Source organism: Dipodomys spectabilis, unplaced genomic scaffold (genome assembly GCF_019054845.1).
Source record: "Dipodomys spectabilis isolate Male_0828 unplaced genomic scaffold, ASM1905484v1 ptg000069l, whole genome shotgun sequence".
Taxonomy (NCBI): Eukaryota; Metazoa; Chordata; class Mammalia; order Rodentia; family Heteromyidae; genus Dipodomys; species Dipodomys spectabilis.
Window position 1 is genome coordinate 1,609,125 of NW_024870746.1, and position 20,813 is coordinate 1,629,937.

General features: G+C 40.8%; 1 protein-coding gene across 1 annotated transcript in view; it reads left to right on the top strand.

Annotated features, from left to right (window-relative positions):
* The first annotated feature begins 900 nt into the window (after nucleotides 1–900).
* The window catches only part of Slamf1 (signaling lymphocytic activation molecule family member 1), a 36,040-nt gene continuing 16,127 nt past the window's right edge, over nucleotides 901–20,813 (top strand). Inside the window, exons 1-3 of the mRNA XM_042681864.1 lie at nucleotides 901–1,280; nucleotides 10,836–11,171; nucleotides 13,447–13,737. Of these exons, the coding sequence (XP_042537798.1) occupies nucleotides 1,205–1,280; nucleotides 10,836–11,171; nucleotides 13,447–13,737 (703 nt within the window). The 5' untranslated portion in view covers nucleotides 901–1,204. The remainder of the gene's footprint in view (nucleotides 1,281–10,835; nucleotides 11,172–13,446; nucleotides 13,738–20,813) is intronic.

Consider the following 20,813-nt stretch of genomic DNA (forward strand, 5'->3'; position numbering starts at 1 on the left):
CATATAAATACAATTTGATATAAATGTGTATAATTGAATAATGATTCTGTTTATCAATCAGCTCAGAAGAGACTTCAAAATTGGCTCACATGCAGTCCATCCTACCATGGTGTAGTTGAGCATGAGGGAGGGAGAAGAAGAGAGGGAAACAGTGAGGAAAAAATTCCGTTCACCTTTATTGTCATCTTTGTTATCCTGATGCCTTTGCCTCTGACTTGTTCCATTGAATGAAAACACTAGTCTGAGTCAGGCATGGTAGTGGACATACCTACAAACTCAACACTTGAGAAACTAAGGCAGGAAGAATAACAATAAGAATCAGCCTGGGCCATATAAGAGATACTGCCATAAACAAAACAAAAAATAAAGACAAAAAACACTAGCCTGGCCTTTCACAGTTTCCTGGTGAGGACTGGTCATGCATTTTCTGGTGTTCTGTTCTTTTAGAAGAGTCTTTCTTCTGTCAATTTCTAATACCTCTCCTCAACACATAGATGCTCTAAAATAAAAGCCCCTCCTCAAAGCACAGTCTGTGTATTACACAGTTCTGCTACACTGTTGCCAGTAAGGAAATGGGATTTTGAACAATGGTCCTAATTCGCTCATCCCTTCTCTCTGTGACTTTGGTACCAAGACCTGATTTCACATTAAGTTATTCTCTGAAATCATAGAAACAATCTAAAGAAGGTCAGGTATAGTATCTCATTAGAAGAGTGATCTAAGTGCATCTTTGAACTCCTGAATTTGTAGATTGGTCTGACTCAAATCCAGCTTTTCTTTAGCACTGTAAGAATAGTGAACAAAGAGAACTGCTCAGAGAAACTGTGACAACCATTTCCTGAAAACAGTTCAGAAAAGAAGGAAGGGAGCAGCACATTTCTGCCCTAAATCAGAGTTTGACCGAGGTGACTACACAGCTTCTTTCCCAGCTTTCATGGCCTAAAAGCGCCTGACACATAAGCATTTCTTGAAAACAATAAAGTGACTGAAGTCTGAGGAGAAATGAGCAATTCCCAAGACAGGGGCAGAAAAAGCCCCAGTGAGACAGGAAGCTGCTTCAGAAGACTATTGGTTCCTGCTGGGTAAACTCAACAGCAGAGGCAGTAGAGACAGCACTGTCTGATCCGAACTTGATTCTGTTGGGGCACCTGTGAGCAGCTGGCAGGCTCCTGGCCAGGCCCCCTTCCTTCTCCTCTCTTGCCTGATGGATCCTAAGTGGCTCCTTTCCTTGAGCCTCCTGCTGTTATTTTCCCTGGCTTTTGAACTGAGCTACGGAACAGGTGAGTGTTGATCTGTTTGCCGGTCAGACTCCTGTGATTAGGTGCCAGGAAAGGACATAGCCTCCCAGATGGAGAAAGACATCAGGGCTCAGAATGACAGTTCCATTGGCTATTCCTTGGGGACTGGCTCTGAGTTTCTTCTGTTTCTTGCAAAGAGGAAGGAACATTAAGAGTTCCTAGGCCTGTGGGTTTCAAGGCTCAGTTCTCCCAATCCTAGTTTTCAAGGCAACCAGAAGCCACAGGCACCTGTTAGATCACCAAAGTTTGTTGTCAAAGTCCTAGTTGAATGGTCTTCTGGCAAATGGAACTCTAGAAGATTTGTTCTGTGCCCCCCTGCCTTGGAGGCAGACCCTCATGAACATACTAGAAGACAAATTGGAACATTATCCAGTATAAAGCCAGGGCGACTGTGGGAAGAGAAGGTAGAAGTAAAAACCACAGGCCTTTGGCTGACAACAGACAGTGGCTACAGTATGGTCATACTAATGGCTATCTTCTTGGAAGAAAAGGTTCCAAGGCCAAAAAAGGAAGGAGAGGTTTGGATTTTTAGAACATAGGGTTGGTTACAGAATGTGGGAAATGCAAATCAGGAACTCCCAAGGCCAAAGCAACTCCTGCGTTAGAACCAACAGGCAGCAGCGGTTGTGGAGATAGGTTTTGCTCCTGTTTCCCTGGTTCACTTTTCTCCCATAGCAAACTATGGTTTTCTATTTATTAATATCAGAGCTATGAGAAAAAGCATTTGAAAATGAGAATACCAAGTGAGAAGTGGATATTGGGCTGATTGTGTGAGAAGAGCAAAAATTTATCTCCGTTTACATGTCTTGGAACTTTGGTTAGACTGTGGCAGGCAGAGTGGAGTAAGAGAAGTCATGAAGGACATGGGGGGAAATCCTGAGCTTCAGGGTGTTTTGGGCTTGTGGTTTGCAAGACTGTAAATCCATTATGGATTTTTCTGTATCTCGGGGAAGCCCTACAATATGCCAGGGATATGGGGGTTCTGTATATGGGGCTATCTCTTGCCAGATTCTCCGATGAAGAGGCCCCTACAGCCTCATTTCCTTCAGTCTTAGCAGGCTCATGGCTCTTACTTCCTGAGATCTAGGAGAAGAAATGAATTCGGGGCTTAGAAAGCCAAATTGAACCATTTCAAATAGTCACAGAAAAAGCCAAGCTTTCCTTGCTTGCCCCTTGCTTGCACTCCATTTTTGGCTTGCTTCTTGGTAACTGTAAGGCATGAAAGGGCTGAACTAAGAGCTAGATTTTTTCTAAGTCTCTGGCTTGCCTGACTCCTGGCCTTGTTTCTGGCTGCTCAGGTGCAGCTGGCAGTGGAGGCTTCGGAAGTCACCGGTTAGAAAGAGCTCAGCCACAGAAGGCCCAACTAGTGGCTGCTTCTTCCGCACATGCCATTTTCTGAAATAAGTTCAAATTTTTTCAGTGTTTTCATTTTTAAATATGTGTTCTTTTGTGGAAGACCAATAAAATCTAAATGGAAACCCTCTGTAAACGAGACAGGTCAACCATGACATATTTATCCAACCAAGAAGCTTGATGCTTGTAAAATCAGTACCCACTTCCTGTCTATCTCTACTTAGCTCATTCTCCAATTTCCAGTCCAACTTATAAAAGTTTAAAAGTCCATATGTTCTTTCCTTCAATATGGTGAGTTCATTTGACCCTACTCTTAAAAAAAACAGGCTTTAAAAAATGTACTGTTATTATAAAAGTGATGTGCAGAGGGTTTACAATTCAGACTTTACTTTTTAGAGCAATTTTAGGTCCATTGCAATATTTTGTGGAAGATACAGGTATTTCCTATATCCCCTGCTACCACAGATGCATAGCCTCCCCCATTACCAGTATCCTCTACTACAGCAATACCTTTGTATGATTAATGAGCCTACACTAATGAGAATTTCCCTCACAGAGAGGGTCCAATCTTGTGTGTTCACTGGTCCTGTGTGTGCCAAATGTCAATCCAGCCACCTCTATTTCTCAAAAGCTTTAATACTGTGGTATGATTCTCTCTTCATTGTCTCTAGACAACTGGAATCAGAACATCAAGGCTCTTTTTAGTTCATATTGACTTTTGGTGATTCCATTCAGGAAGAATTTATTAAAAACATATGGTGTGACGGGCACTATGAAAGATGAACAGCCATAGTCTCTCTCCTACCCCTGACACAGTGTCTGGTATACAACAGCCCATCCTCAAATGTTGGTTGAATGAATAATAGGAGTGCTACTGCATACTTGATATAAACCTGGAACTGCACATGCTAAGTGCTTTGTGTGTATCAGTCATTTAATTTTCATGCCACAACGTTTTGTTTTATTATTATTATCATTACAACTTCATAAATGAGGAGAGGCACAGTGTAGTCTAGTAATTTCTTTGTGCTCTCATAGCTTGACTTTATCCAATTTCATTTGTGAACCAATATTCAAGAAGCAAGAGGGATAGTTAAGTCTGAACCTAGGCCCCACTATAAAAACTAAACTATGTTGGCTATGATTGAAGTATATGAATTGAAATTCAAGAACAGAACATTTTAATGGTCAGACTCATGAAATCATAGAATATAAAAGGCATGTAAGAAGCATTTGATTTGAAATTTGGAAAGAAGATAGGAACTGTTTTCATCAGGCAGGTTTACGCTTAAATCTTTTATGAACTAGTCTGTTTGTTGGAAGAAAATCCCATGTATGTCTCTAAAGCTTCCACAATACAAAAAGGAATAAGAGTGGAGACTAACCAGACTTCCACAGCCATTGCTGAAACTATTATTATTGTTTTCTTTGTATCTTCCAAATATGTACACACACTAACATACACACACGTGTGTTATACATGCTCAGGAAATGACAAGGAGTATGTTGTTCCTTAGATCAAGGGTTAATAACTGAAGCCCTTCATCTCTTAATCTAGAAAATGAGACAAAAGTTCCCATCATTTCTCCCATATTATACTGTTTATGAATATTATGAAGATAAAGTAAAGCAGAGTACTTTCTGACTGTAAAAAGAAAAATTAGGTTCTGTGTTGTCATTTGTTCATGCACTCATTTGTTTATTCATCCCATTCTATTTTATTCATTTATTTGAGCAGTAAGGATTTCCTAAGCTCCCATTATGTCTCAGATGTTAGGGATAAAACAAATGAATTAAACAAAGTCCCTACCTCTGGAACATGATAAACTGAGTAAGAATGGCAGATGGTGAACCAGTTATAAATGTGATGAGTGATACAAAGGATAGATGCAAAGGCCATTGAAAGCATGTGGCAGGAAAACCTAACCTAAGCTAGGAGCTAGGGAAGTCTCCCTCAAGAAGAGATGTCAAGATAGGGACATGAAAGAAAGCAGGAATTAGCCAGGCTAGCAGTGTGTAATAGGCTTAAAATCTAAGGAATGGCAAGGGCAAACAGGCTAATAAAGACCTAGCATTTTCAGTACTATCAAGCAATCGGAGATTGAGTGATGGTTATGTTTAAAAAGCATTCTTGGGGCTGGGAAGGTGGCTCAGTGGTAGAGTGCTTGCCTTGCATGCATGAGGCCCTGGGTTCAGTTCCTCATACTACATAAGCAGAAAAAGCCAGAATGGTGCTATGGCTCAAGTGGTAGAGCGTTAGCCTTGAGCTGAAGAGATGAGGGACAGCGCCCAGGCCCAGAGTTCAGGCCACATGACCAGACCCAAAAAAAAGCATTCTCAAATTATCATTTCTTTCTCAGTCAAAATTTACCACAAGAAGCATAGGACCAATATGTTCTGACTTTTATCTACCTGAAAAATAGCATTATTATATGTTAATATATATAATATCTTATGCATAATATATTATCAGCATATGTACGCTGAAAGTACATCAGAAATATCTGGACAAAAAAAAAAAGAGGTGAGAGGGGCTGGGAAGGTGGATCAGTGGTAGAGTGCTTGCCTTGCATGCATGAGGCCCTAGGTTCGATTCCTCAGCACCATATAAGCAGAAAAAGCCAGAAGTGGTGCTGTGGCTCAAGTGGTAGAGCGCTAGCCTTGAGCTGAAGAGCTGAGGGACAGCACCCAGGCCCAGAATTCAGGCCACATGACCAGACCCCCCCCAAAAAAAGCATTCTCAAATTATCATTTCTTTCTCAGCTGAAATTTACCTCAAGAATCATAGGACCAATATGTTCTGCCTTTTATCTACCTGAAAATAACATTAATTATTATATGTTAATATATAACATATTATGCATAAAAAGAGGTGAGAGAAAAAGAGAAAGAGAGAGGTAGAAAGAATAAAGAGAGGAAAGGAAAGGAGAAAAAAGAGAAAGAGAAAATAGAAGAAGGAAAGAAAGGTAATATTGGTACAATCCTATGTTGTAAAATGGTTGGCTAAATCCTACAAATTCCAAGCCACTATACATGGGCCCCTGTGAATCACTCTAATTTCAAATTTGAATTTCCCATGAAGGAAAGTGAGTTGGTGTTTCCTCCTAGACTCTCTTGGTAAATAGGGCTGACTGAATCACAGGCCCGTTGGAAAACACTCATGAGACAGTAGGGAGTTGGGACTCCACTTGAAGGGTTTTACAAACCACTTTAAAGCAGCACTTGTGTTTCCACTTGTGCTTGGGTAGATGATCTCAAACACCCCCTCCAGGCCCAGCCATTCACAGGCACTGGCATTACATCATCATTCTTCACGTGGGTTGTGTTAGGGTCTCTTCCCAATGAAGTTTTGATTCCATTTCCTATTTGTGTAAATCACTCACCCTGTCCTCATCGGCTCCTTTTCTTTTCCTATTCACCCCCTTATTTTATTTTTTTTCTTTAATATTTTTGTGTGATTTTCCCCTAGCTTATCTTAAATTTCCTCTTTCTCCTTCCTTACCAAGCCCACACTCTGAAAGCAAATAAATGTTGGTGAAGGGGTGCTTAGAGACATTTGGGAGAGTAAAGGTTTATAGTCTATACTTTCCATTTTTTGGACTAAAAATTCAGCACTGTCATAATGACTACTAATTTTTTTTTAATTTTTATTTTTTGTGAACATACTGTACAGAGGGGTTACAATTACATGGACAGGATAATACGTACATTTCTTCTCAAGCATTGCAGCCTCCTCCTTTGTTTACCCTTCACATCCCTTCCCAGCCTCCCCCCCCAATCATCCCCCCCCACCAACGTTGTAAAGCTCGTTTTCCACATGACAACTTGTACTTCTCATTGTTGCAACAGGTCCACCTGTATCCTTAAACGACTTGTTTTTCCCCATCTCCTCCACAAATTATACCGACATCAAATATAGTGAAAGCAGGGGTTATACTGTGGGGGAAGGACATACAAAGCAACAAAGAAATAATCTTATAAATGCGTTAGAAACAAAAGCATGAAAGAAAAAAAAACATTAAAATACATATCTAAGGGTTCATTTTCCTAACATCACATTATCTGACCTTTTCTGCTTGACTCATACATATACTAGATATTGCAAATAAGGGAAACCATGGAACCTATGTTTCTTTGGGCCTGGCTTACTTCACTTAATATAATTTTTTCTAAGTCTTTCCATCTCCTAATAAATGGGGCAAGGTCATTCTTTCTGATGGAGGCATAGAATTCCATTGTGTATATATACCACATTTTCTTGATCCATTCATCTACTGAGGGGCATCTGGGTTGGTTCCATATCTTAGCTATGGTAAATAATGCTGCAATAAACATAGTTTGTGTGGTAGTTTTATTATGATCTTCTTTGTGATCATTTGGGTAAATGCCCAAAAGTGGGATTGCTGGGTCAATGGGGAGCTCTATGTGAAGTCTTTTGAGGAACCTCCATACTGCTTTCCAAAGTGGTTGAACAAGTTTACACTCCCACCAACAATGAAGTAAGGTTCCCTTCTGTCCACATCCCCTCCAGCATCTGTTGTTGTTAGAGTTCTTGATTTTTGCCATTCTAACTAGAGTGAGGTGGTATCTCAATGTTGTTTTGATTTGCATTTCTTTTATGGCTAGGGATGTTGAGCATTTCTTCATGTGTCTATTGGCCATCCTTCTTTCTTCTTCAGAGAAGTTTCTCTTTAAGTCTTTAGCCCACTTATTTATTGGGCAGTTGTTTCTTTGAGGATTTGTTGTTGGGGGATTTAATTTTTTGAGTTCCAAGTATATTTTAGATATGAGACCCTTGTCCATTGTATGGCTAGTGAAGATCTTCTCCCTATCCGTGGGCTTTCTATTGATCTTGCTAGCTATGTCCTTTGCCATGCAGAAGCTCTGCAACTTCATGCAATCCCATTTGTCCAACCTTTCTTTGATTTGTTGTGTTTCTGGGTCTTTATTAAGAAAATTTTGGCCTGTGCCAAGGAGCCCTAGGGTTTCTCCTATTCCATCCTGTAATGTTTTCAGAGTGTCTGCTTTGACTCTGAGGTCTTTGATCCATTTGTAGTTGATTCTGGTGCAAGATGATATATAAGGATCTAGCTTTAGTTTTCTACAAGTAGTTAACCAATATTGCCAGCACCATTTACTGAAGAGGCTGTCTTTCTTCCATTCTATTTTTTTAGCTCATTTCTGGGTTTTCAATTCTATTCCATTGATGACTACTAATTTTTAAATCCCAGAAAAATCTACATACCTTTATCTACATTCTTATTGAAAGCAAGTTCAAGACCCCATACTTGAACCTGGATAGCTCTCAATTTTCTCTCATTCCTTTACATATATAGAAATTTTGGTTCAGAATTCAAGAAGTAACTGCTAAGTACTGTTCATCCTATCATTTAGGAATGAGGCCATCTGGATAGTCAAGCATTCCTAAGTATAGTATGTATCTGGATGTATTGATGTAAAATCACCACCAACAACCATAATAACAGTAACATCTCTCATCCCATCAAGCAAATGGGTGAACATTGTTTTAAGGGTTAATATAGTAGTAATATTAAAAAGAACAAATGCCTAATCACCTTTCTCATTTTCCACAATAATTATGTTCCTTGACCACACTGATCCTGATTTTGGTCCAGGGAGACCACCTAGACACAAATTTCTAATATCAGTGGGGTACTTACTGGAATGGGGGGATTTCAGGGCATTTTGGTATCAAGAACATTTTGGCCAGTTTACTCAATTTTCTAAAAGCTCATCTTCACCAGAGCTGAACTGTCTTTTCTAGGTAGACCCATGATTGAGGCAGACAGTTTTATTTTACTCTTCTGAATTTCTTATCAACTAGTATCATCTATGTTCTCTGAGTCACATACTCCTGTCATGAACACTGACTTATGATTAAATTCAGTTACTTACATCTTAGGTAAAGCCAAATAAGAGATTTGTCAAATAGGTTTTTCACATTTGTAAGTTAAATAGGTATTTATTAAAATTTTCCTATGTGCCAAATGTTTCATTAGAATCAAGGCCCAGAACAGTACTGGATGAAGTTCTTCTGGAGGGGAATTGGTTCAGTGGGGTAAACAACAATAAAATGAACAAATACCATAACATAAGGCAGTGGTAAGAGCACAGTGGTGCTATTTGAGATACATGAACAGAGAAGGCATTTCAGAGACTTTTTTAAAAAGCAGAAACCTAAAATCAACCAAGAGAATGAATCAAGCAAGAGAATGCGCTATTGAAGTACCTACCGGGAGAAATGGCATGTGCAAGTGCTGAGACAAGATTGTTTTCTGTGAGTTTACAGAACAGCCAGAAGCTGAGTCTTCACCAAAGTGCCATGATTGCTGAAGAGAGGGCAGGAAATGGAATTGGAATGATACCAGGGATGATTTATGAAGAGTCTTTGAAGGTATATCAGTGTAGGAATGTGAGCATTGTTCTGTGAGTGCTAAAAATCCCAGGAAATTTAACAGCAGTAGAGACACAGAATGGGACATGGCTTTAAAGGATTACTCTGTGCACTGTACTGGATGCTCCGGAGATCAGTTGGAGACAATGGCCATCCTAGGCCTGTGATGGTAGGAATGAAGGAGAGCTGAAGTGCTCAAATGTGAGCCATACTTTGAAATTAGAGACAAGAGAATTTTCGGTTAGACTGAACATGTAGTGTGAGGAAGAAATAAGTCAAGAATGTTTCAGTTCATTGGTCTGAGAAATTGGGTGAAATGTGATGTTTGCCAAAGGAACTACAATGGAGAGTTGACAAATTTGAGAGGGCCTTTAAACCTCCACAAACTGTTCTGTGTAGGCAGTTGAGAGTAAAGTGAAAGGGTTAGCTGGAAGATCTAACTATAAGCATTGCAGAAATAGGTCCAACTATGTGACTGGATGGGTGTAGATAAAGAAGAGAAGAAATTGGAACGTTGAGCCCTAGGTATTCCAATCTTTAAAAGTTTGAAAGAGGCAGAAGTTTCCCCAAGGAGATCATGAAGGATAAACCAATGAAAGAAAAGTGAAGTTAGGAAAGTATGGTGTCTAGAGACCAAATGCAGACAGTATTTCTAAGGTAAGGTGTAATGAACCTTGAAAAGTGCTCCTTGAATCTAGCGAAGATATGATGGAGCAACAGGGACTTTGGCAAAGGCAGGTCCAGTGAATGAAGGGTAAAAACATGTTGGAACGGGTATATATAGGAAATATTGGGTCAGGGACTGGCATAGAAAACACTGAAGGGCATATTAAAGGACCTTGTGTAAAGGATGCTTATGCATGTTGATGAAACTAATTCAGATGATCCATACACTGGGAAAGAAGAGGTTATGGAGGCAAGTGGAGAAGAAGGTGACTCTTCTATCGGGGCAGAAACACGGGCCATTCATCAGGTAGGAAGGCTGATTTAGGACCATAATAAAATGCATGTTCTGTTTCTATTTCTTCTATTTTGTTTCACTGAAACAAAATGCAAGCACAGGAGGGAGAAAAAGCTTCACTGAAACAAAAAGCTAAGGTCGGAGGGAGGAAGGCAAGTTGTGGGTTTAGCAGGGACGAGGTGTTAAATAATCAGCAGGAGGATCACTTTTAGTGGTTTGAAAAGTTATGAGATTTTGAGTCTTTTTTCTTGTTAATTGACTTAGTTTTTCTTCAAAAAGGGAAATAAAAGAATATGTCATCCTTAGCACTAATAAGTTTCTCAGATGTGTTTAGAGGAGTCCAGTTTGAGCATTAGGCTTACCACCTCCCTGAAATCAATTCCTCAGATTTTGCAGTTTTTCTCATTACCAGACATATTCCCGTATGAAATCAGAATTAACTTCTATAAATCCAACAGTGGCAAGAGCCCCAGCAGATAGATTCTATTCCTAACCTGGCCACTTTACTCATGTGACTTTAGAGAAGCTCTATACCTTGTTTGAGCTCTGTGTATCTTAATTAAACATCTAGTTGGTAGAAACCCAGTGTTGTAGTTAGTCTGCACAGCTCCATTGGGAAATTTTGAGAGTTCTGTTGAGATTTTTGAACTACCGAGGATATGGTAGGGACCCATGTGGCAGTCCTTACAGACCTAGCAACTCCAAAACTAGCTGCAAGAGGAGGAGGAGAGTCAGCCTGCCATTTGTAACCTAACACATGATGCGTTTTCCCCAAGTCTCTAATGTAAGGAATTCTCTTCTTCCACAGGTGGAGGTGATATGAACTGCCCAAAGATTCTCCAGCGATTGGGAAGTAACACATTGCTGCCGCTAACACATGAACAGATAAACAAGAGCATGAACAAAAGCATCCGCATCATTGTCACAATGGCAAAATCTCGTGAGAGCAGCACCAAGACGATAATTGTGTCTCTCCACACGTCTAATAGGGACTCTCCTTACCTGAAAGTTGGATATCAGTTTCACCTGGAAAACCTGACCCTGCAGATCCTGAGAAGTAGGAAGGAGAATGAGGGGTGGTACTTTATTTCCCTGGAGGAAAATGTGTCAGTCAAGCAGTATTGTGTGGAGCTGAAGCTTTATGGTAATAATGGGGGTTTCTCTACTCCATACAACAGGGCCAAGATGGTCTCTTGCCCAGGAATTCAGTCCTTTCACATCAGCGAATGATATTTGGAACTGGAAGCAACTTGAAAGATCATCCAATCCAAGGAGTACTTAAACTGTGCTTCATGGAAAGGGTCTTTTCCCCTTCAAGTTACTCACTATGGTAGCTGATTCGCTGTAGCTACTCATCCTTTCAAAAGAAAAGTTCAGTTGCTCATGAGCTGAAGGGTATAGAGTCCCAAGAGTCTTCATTTGAAAATGAGATTTTGTTGGAAAAAAAAAGAATAATTTCCTGGTTTTTAAACAGTTTAAACACCACCTAACCTCTCATAGGTGAGAGGAGACTGAAATGCAGAGAGAAGTGATTTGTGTATGCTTCAGCATGCACTTGCTTACTTTCGTGGAGGTAGTATACTACACTGGGGTTTCTGGGCAGAAAGACCTGAAATTCCACCCACACACCACTCAGCCAGCCCGGAAACCTGGCTGAGGATCACACCTACCTGGTGGAAGAACATTTTTATTTTCTGTCATTTAAACAAAAGCTCCATTTACTGTTACAGCTAGTTAGTTACAGTTCTCAGTTCTTAAACTAGAACCTGCATCCACCCAAGTCCAAAGCCAATACTCTTTTGAGCTTCTTTAACTGCCATCTCTCCTTTAATATCTCCAGAGTCTGTGCCTTGGGCCCAAAGGCTTATCTGAATTATCATGTATTCTGGCAGCCTTATGGAGCTTTCCTGATTTTTCAAAGTGACTTCCTTATATATGGGAATAGAACAGGAAGTCCTATCCCTCAGCATGCCTTTGAAATCCTTAGGTATCTAGAGGAGGGACAGAAATAAGCTCCCTGTCCCTCTCCTTTCATAGCATTCCCATTTCTGCAAATAAGACAAACAGAATTCTCACAAACCTCTACTAGTCCCTAGGAGTCTTGAACAAGGTTGCTATGAATGTGGAAGCCTCACACCATGCGTTTTTCAAAATAATGTATATATTCTGTGCTTTTGTTCGTACAAGTTAACTGCCTTTGTCACACCTGTCACACTTTCAAAAGTGTGATGTGTGCAGCCATGGTTTTCTTCTCAAGTCAAAGAAAGAGACCAGAATTTGAGTCAGATGGACTGAGGTTCTGATCTCAGTTTGGCCAACTCAAAAGTTGTGTACAACTATGTAAGACATCCCATATCTCTCTGACTTGATTTCTTTATCTATAAAGTGGGAGTAATTATAGCTAGTTATAATTTCTGAGAAAATTAAAAAGATGGCAGGTCCACAAGTCTAGCACTGTGTTTGTCCTATTGAAGTTGTAAATAAACAAGATTGTCCCTTTGGGGTTGGAAGAGTGGTTTAGTTGGTAGAGCATTAGCCAATGAGCAAAAGTGGCAGATATAGAGTTCAAATCCTGGTCTTGGACCTAAACAAAATGAAGACTGCCCCTTTTAACTTGCACATTTCATGACAGTAGAATAGGTAGTAGAATAGGTTGATGGCTATGATTAAAAATATATCTCTAGCCAGGCACCAGTGGCTCACGCCTGTAATCCTAGCTACTCAGGAGGCTGAGATCTGAGGATCACAGTTCAAAGCCAGCCCAGGCAGGAAAGTCCATGAGACTCTTATCTCCAATAAGCCACTAGAAAACCAGAAGTGGCGCTGTGGCTCAAGCAGTAGAGTGCTTGCCTTGAGCTGACAAGCATAGGGACAGCACCCAAGCCCAGAGTTCAAGTCCCACGACCAACAACAATAACAACAACAACAAAAATATATATATGTATATATGTACCTAGATCCTCAAAAGCACTTGTTACACACGCACACACATACACACACAAACACACCACACACACACACACACAAACATGCACACATTGTGTATGGAATCCTACCACTGAAAACTCTGGCTTTGGAGTCTATGAAGTCATACGTTAAGCCAATTACAACCCACTTCACTTTGATGGAATAGAGGAGAACTAGAATGACAACACCAGGAAGGGTAAGGGTAGTCCTAACAGTACTGACAGAGGAGAAATAGAAAACAGAATTCTTCTGTGTTCCCTTTCAAGAGGAACCTGAAAAGAGAATAGTGAGAGATGGTATGAAACAACCATTCCCAATTAAAGATAATTCACACTGAGGCCCCTTTAGGAAGGGAAAATGCCATTTGGCTGCATTTTGTTTTGGCAGAAGGTCAAGGGTGAATTCCACAGGGCTCCTTTTGGTAATGGCTCTCTTTCTCCTCCTCCTGACAGAACAGGTCTCCACTCCAGAAATTAAAGTTCTAAACAGAACCCAGGAGAGTGAGAATGGGACCTGTCGCTTGATGCTAGCCTGCATGGTGGAAAAGGGGGACCATGTGGTTTACAACTGGACTGATGAGGGAGGCACCCACTTGGAGAGTCCCAACAATAATTCCCACTTCCTATACATCACCATTGGCCCCCAACATGCTGACACTATTTACATCTGCAATGCGAGCAACCCTGTCAGCAATGGCATCAAGACCTTCAACCCATCATATTTGTGCAGGTCAGACTCCTCCGGTGAGTATCCTGGTGGCAGATAGAGTGCCACAGCAATGAGTAAGGGCAATGGCTCTATTTCCATAGCCAAGGTCTTCACCTTGGCAACAGCACTTTACATCATCTTTATAATGCAAGAGCCTCTGGCGAGCATTCAATGAGCATGCACTCAGTGATTCTCATGTTAGCCCTGGGAGGTGTTTTGTTTTGTTTTGTTTGTTTGTTGGTCCTGGAAGTTGAACTCTGGGCCTGGGCACTGTCCCTCAGCTCTTCAGCTCAAGGCTAGTGCCCTACCACTTGAACCACAGCACCACTTCCAGCTTTTTTCTAATTATGTGGTGCTGAGGAATCCAACCCAGGGCCTCATGCATGCAAGGCAAGCGCTCTACCACTGAGCCGCCTTCCCAGCCCCCCTGGGAGGTTTTATATGTTCAGCTCAGAACCAAGGGGAAAAATGCAGAGCCAGACTCAGAGGTCAGGTCTCCAAGGTGTGATCTTTCTTCCCTTTCCCTAGCTCCAACCTGCAAGAATGGCTGGGTGGAAGGAGTACAGGCAGCAGAATCTGACTCCCAAGTTCATGTTATGTGAATGGTGAACAGCTTTACACTACCAATAAGTATTTATTGATCACCCATGCTGTTAAAGACTGGGAGTAGATATGATATGTAGTCTCTTCTCTTGAGCAATACATGATAAAGATATGAAACATTTTCTAGATAATGAAACAGAGGATATAATGAAGAGCTTCATTTTATAGAACCAATTGTGAATCTCATAACAGGCTCAAGGCCAGAAGAATCAGAGAGGTAAAACTAAGACCTGGGATGTGAAAGTGGAGGAATAAGGACTATTGTGTCTCACTTTGTTGTTGGCAAAGGACTTTGAACTGTGTAATCTCTTTAGATTCTCACAACTTCTTGCCACACAGGTGCTTTCATTAGACTCATTTTACAGTTGAAGAACTTGGAAGTTCATGCATTGGACTATTGTCTTCAAGCTCCTTTAACCTGTGGATAATGGAAGTAGCATGGAAACCTTGATCTTTTCACTAAGATTTTTTCTTTTTCCTCAAAGAAAGCATCATAGTTCTGTTAGAAGAGAAATCTGATTAAGTAAGCCCAATGAGGAACAGGACAGAACACTACCCCCTGCACCAAGGTTCCTGAGTCCCTACTCCAGACAGTTCTGAGGACAGAAGGACCAGGCTGCTGAGTCTGTGAGGCATTGCTTAGGCTTCAATATTTTCCTCTTTGTACCCACTGGGAGAAAATAAGTCACTCCATGGAGATTTCTGCCTGCAGTTGACTTGGTGTCAAACCTTTCTTAGATGACTGGGAATGGCAGAGGCAAGAATTTAGCTAGGTTACACCCTCAGCATAATGCCTCCTACAGTTGAAACCTTTGGAGGATTCTCAGATGGAAAAACACACCTTGATGTTGGGCATGTGCCTCAGAGTTCTTCTGTGAACCTAATGCATTGGACTAGATTCCAGTTATTTTATGGCAATGGTCAACCATTTGTCCATTTTCTGAATGTGTCTGAATGCTTGCCACAAATCATTTTCAGAGAGGCTAATCTCAATCCAGATGTCTCTCCCTGCCCACAGAATTCAGAAAATGCTAGCAGAATCAAGAAAACAGTGTTACAAAGGAGGAAACATTTCAGAATGGCATCCTAGCAGTTTTAGATGCAATGTTGCCCATTCTAGTTACAAGGATAAATCATCCAATCTCTCAGACACAGTATCTCGGACACAGGTGCTTATCTATAAATAAGCACACTGTCAGATCTTGCAATGCTGGGGCTTTAACTCAGGATCTCATGTTTGCTAGTCAGGCATTCTATGACTTGAGCACTCAGCTCAAAAATGGGCAGGCCTTGATTGTGTATTATATGCCAATTATATCACATCTTATTTAATTCTCACAGTCACAAATAATATACATGTTATTAATATCTCCTATTTTATAGATGAGAAAACAGAGTAATAAAAAGATTAAATGGAATAAAAACACAGAAAACATGTTATGGAGACCCTGGAATCCTTATAGGCATTAGTAGAAGAGAAAATGTACTTCAAATGCCTCATCAGCCATAATGAAAAGGCCGTGTTTCCTTGAGTGGAGGTAGAAGTAGCTGTTGCCCTTGCATAGCCCTCTTTGCTTATAGCAACCCAATTAAAGAAAAGGCACTGGAATTTTTACCTTGGCCTATCCCCAAAATGGGAGAGATGATTCCTTTTATGCTCCATAAGAATCTAATGTATAACGAAGTCTTGATATGCCATAAAGCTTACACTAAGATACATTGACTCTAGACATTCTAAGACAGCACATGAGGATGCTTCACCCATATAACACTTTGAAGACTAAGCAGACAGTAGTATGAACCATACTATTGGGTTTGTAGTAAACTCTTATAAGTGTGGTGAGCAAGAGAAACATGGTGCTATGGGTAGACCTCTGTCAGGACCTCAACCAGTTGGTAAGAGAACTACAGACACCAGGAAGTCATTACCCTCTCTCTAGCCACTGTTTCATCAACAATAAGGGAAAAAAGAGTGAACTATTACGTTTCCTTCTAGAGGCAATAGTCTGAGATTCAGTTCATGTCTATATCAGCAAGAACTTATTCATTAAGTTTGCCATGGTGTCTTTGCTAGTTTGCCTGTCAAAATAAAAGGCCACAGACCAAATGGCTTAAACTGTTAAAGTTTATTGGAGGCAAGAAGTCCAAGGTCAAGGTATTACAAATTTGGATTCATACCTTCCTTCCTTCCTTCCTTCCTTCCTTCCTTCCTTCCTTCCTTCCTTCCTTCCTTCCTTCCTTCCTTCCTCCCTCCCTCCCTCCTTCCCTCCCTCCCTTTCTGTCTCTCTCTGTCTCTCTGTCTCTGTCTGTCTGTCTCTGTCTGTCTGTCTGTCTCTCTCTCTCTCTCTCCCCCCCCCTCCTTTGGCAGTACCAGGGTTTGAACTAAGGGCTAGGTAGGCACTCTACCACTTGAGTTGCTTCCCTAGCCCTTTCTCTTTTCGTAACTTTTTTGAAGAGGGTCTTACTTTTTGTCAGTGCAGCTTAGACCAAGATCCTCCTATTGATGCTTCCCTAAGAGCAGAATGACAGGCACATACCACCGTACCCAGCTTTTTACAGGCTGAGATGGAGTGTTGCAAACTTTTTGCCTAGACTGGTCTCTGAATGTGATTATTCCAATCTCAGACTTCCAAGTAGCCAGGATTACAGGCATGTGCCTCCAAGATCAGCTCAGATTTAGAGTCTTCTAAGTCTTCTTCTTGGTTTGCCTAGGCCACCTTCTCACCCTTTGCCCCTGTGGTCTTTCCTTTCTACATGCACATCCCTGCTGTCTCCTTGTGTGTCCAGATTTCCTCTTCTTAAAAGCACAGCAGTCAGATTAGATTAGGGCTCACACTAATGAGTTCATCTTAACTTAATTATCTCTAAAATGACCTTTTCTCCAAATTCAGCCACATTCTGAATTACTGAGGGTTAGGGTTTCAACATATGAGTTGAGGAGCAGGCACAATTAAATCCATTACAACACCCTGATTAGACTAATTATATAATCTAATTATCTCCGTAAAGACCCTTTCTCCAAAGGAAGTCCCATACTAGGACTTTGACATATGGATTCTAAGGGAATACAATTCAACCCATAATACAAGCAGAGATCCTGCCACCTGCCCCACTCCCAGACATGGAGGACTCTGCCACATCCAAACCAGATCACACAAAGCTGTTTGCAGCATGTCCTTCCCACTATACCATATTGCCTAAATCACTGAAAACAGAGAATTACTTTATTTGTATTTGCAAATGAAGCTACTAATTTTCAAGCCACTAAGCTTAGTTTGGCAAGACATTTATTGAGGTGTTAGTATATTTGTAGATTGTGCCAGATGCTGAGTACACATGATCCTTGTTGGTAAGGAAAGCAATAGTTCTATAATTAAATAATTATCCTATATAACATTGTGGTCTGAGTCACAAAACAGAAGCATGTACAAAGTAACAAAGAGCCAGAAATGGACAATACTGTCTCAAGGAATCAGAGTGGGATCATCACAGGGTTTGAAGAATAGAAATTATCCAAGCTGACAAAAGACATTCCACATAAAGGGAAAAGAAGATACAGCCAGGGCTTATTCTGTATTATCCTGGTGGGTGATAAGAACAAATAGAGGTTTAAATAGAAAAGTAGTTCCCTCTGTTTTACATTTCAAAGAGAAAATTCAGTGCTATAGAGAATAAACTGGGGAAGGGTAGGGAGGAGGCAGAAGACAAAGAAACTACCTATGAGAAGTAATGACTACAGTAATCAATCAAGAGATGATTGAGTCAAAGCAGCAACTGTTACCTTAACAAAGACTTATTTCATTCTCTGTAGAAAGGGAAATCTTAGCCTTGCAATGGAGTGGTGGGATCTGAGGGTTTATTAGAGGTTGCTAGCTAATAAATTAGGGTATCAAAAGGTTTGGCTGTCAGTGTCAGGACTCAGTAAGACTAAACCACTCAGGAGTATATGTGTATTATGAAAAATATGTATAATGGCATTTTTCCAAGCTTTCAGTCGTATGTTTGTCCTTGCTCCCACAGGTATTTCCGTGTCTTATTGTCTCTTTAATATGTATCATAATGAAGCATTTACTCCATAAAGTCTCAAGTCTTGGGTGCCACAAAAGTCTCTATCGAGGTCATGTGAAGCATGTTGATATAGCCCAATGGTAGACAGTGTGTGACCCACTGCTGTCCTTAATCACTACGTTTTAAAATAGTCACATTTGTGCTAAGAGAGTTGATATAAAACCTTAAATTATCCAAGTACCTGGGAAGCTCCTCTTGAAAGGGTAGCCATTTTTAGGAAATTAGAAAAAATACTGGCTCAACAAGTCTACCCTGGCTCAATGGAAGAAAAAGCTGGTACTTTCCAGCAAACCCCAGAGGGTCGCTCTGTCTAATAAGAACATGTCCCCAAACGGTCAGTACCCATTTTTCCTAGTCACCTACAAGTTCCATGTCCATAGTAAGTTCCTTCCTGTACTCTTTCCAATTTTGTAATGGTTGCCAGTGGTTGGACAGTGACTAGAAGCTAGGCACATTTGTGGGCTTTAGAACCTTCTCATATGGCCATACTTGCCACAAGGAAAGCTGAGAAGTATAGTTCTTAGCTGAGGAGCCATGTGACTTGGTAAGATTCTTTCTTACCAAGAAAGAATGGGAGAAATGGCCCCTGGGGACACAACTAGTTTTCTCTGCAATTCAATCTGGTTAGGAAAGGCAGATTTGTCCTGAAGCTGAAGATTCCACAAAAATGTTCACTAGGATGGTCCCAGTCCTGACATTAATATGTCATTTGTAAGTGTCCTTTCCTACCCTCCAGTTCTGAGTGGAAACTGCCACCAAAGAGTAGGTGTCTCTTGTAGCTGGTTGGTGTCTTCAAGGAGCTGTGCTCCACGCAGCAATGTTACAAACCACATGAAAGGCAGGAAAGAGATCCGGTATTCTCAGACCGTTACAGGAGCACTTCAGTGTCTCTTGGGGTCAGTTACATTTGTCTCTTGGATTCTTTTTTATTTTCTTTTTTATCTTCCTTTAAAAAAATCTTGACTTTTAAAATGGGGTTTAGGGATTTGAGAAGAGAGTGAAAGAAGCTGTTTTTGTTTCTATGACAACAGTATTTCAGAGACAAAAAAATAAAAGAGGAGGAGGGAAGCATGTGACATTTTCCTTGGAGGTATGGCTATGTGCCAAGTTCTCTTGATTAAACCACAAGCAATAGTGGAGAGAATGAGAGGGTGGAGACATCATAAAAGGTACAGAAGTTCTCAGTCAGTCTGCTCAGCTGCCTCTAAGAGATTCCAGAAAAAGAAGCCCATAACTTTTGGTTCAAGAGTATTCAGGTAGTATTTCTTTGTGAACAGAGGGCTTTTATGGATCCTAAAAATAACTCTTATCTAAATTCTGAGATTCACAGTACTGACAGGCTTCACTACATAACTGAGCAAAAAAAGAGGGAGAACTGGAGCTTCCGGTTTGAAAATGGGAGCACAGGTGTTGTATTGAGGGCGCAGATACACACTTTCCTTCTGGCTCCACTTTGTTGTTACTAAGCATATACTAAGTAGGTCATTGCTCTTTCCCTTCAACTGATGCCTTGGGGGTATTGAGAAGGTGACCCTGGATCCCTTCTGAGACCTTCTTGTATTTAGCATTGTTAATTTTTAACAAAAGAGTTATAACAGATTTTTCCCAGACCCATTCTTAGGACCTTAAATTTAATTCAACTTCAGTTAGTCAAATACATGGAATTTCTTCCTGTCCTACCTTAGTGTATATGGAACAAAGATACAAAAAGGAACAAGGCATGGAGTTCCCTTTATAGAACTTCACTCCAAGTATGACTTTTCTACTTTATAAGATGGAAAAACATTGTCATATTGAAGAGACTTCTACTAAAATACCTTTTTGAAAACAAACTAATTATTTAGAGTAGTACTTGAATCAATACTGGAAGGCAGAAAACGAGACTCCAGATGAAGATTGGATGGCTCTGTATGAGAAAGGAGGAGATGTTTCTGATACAGAAATAAGAAGAGAAGCTAAGCAAGGTGGTACATTCTTTTTTTTTGGGGGGGGGGTCCAATAGTGGGGCCTGAACTCTGGGCCTGGGCGCTGTCCCTCAGCTCTTCAGCTCAAGGCTAGCGCTCTACCACTTGAGTCACAGTGCCACCTCTGGCTTTTTTTCTTTTTTGCTTATGTGGTGCTGAGGAATCGAACCCAGGGCCTCAGGCATGCAAGGCAAGCACTCTACCACTGAGCCATCTTCCCAAGCCCCAAGGTGGTACATTCTTAGAATCTCTACAATTGGGAGCTTGACACAGGAGGATTCCAAGTTCAAAACTATCCTGAACCACATAGTGAGTACCAGGCCAATCTGAGCAACAGAGGGAGGCCTTGTCTCAAAATCAAAAACAAAGAAACCCAAGAAGACAAGATAAAACAGAGTAAGAAAAGAAATACGAAGCGGGGAGAGCCTGAGCTTATCAGATGGTAAAGGCTGCCTGGAAGAGTTGACCCACCCTTA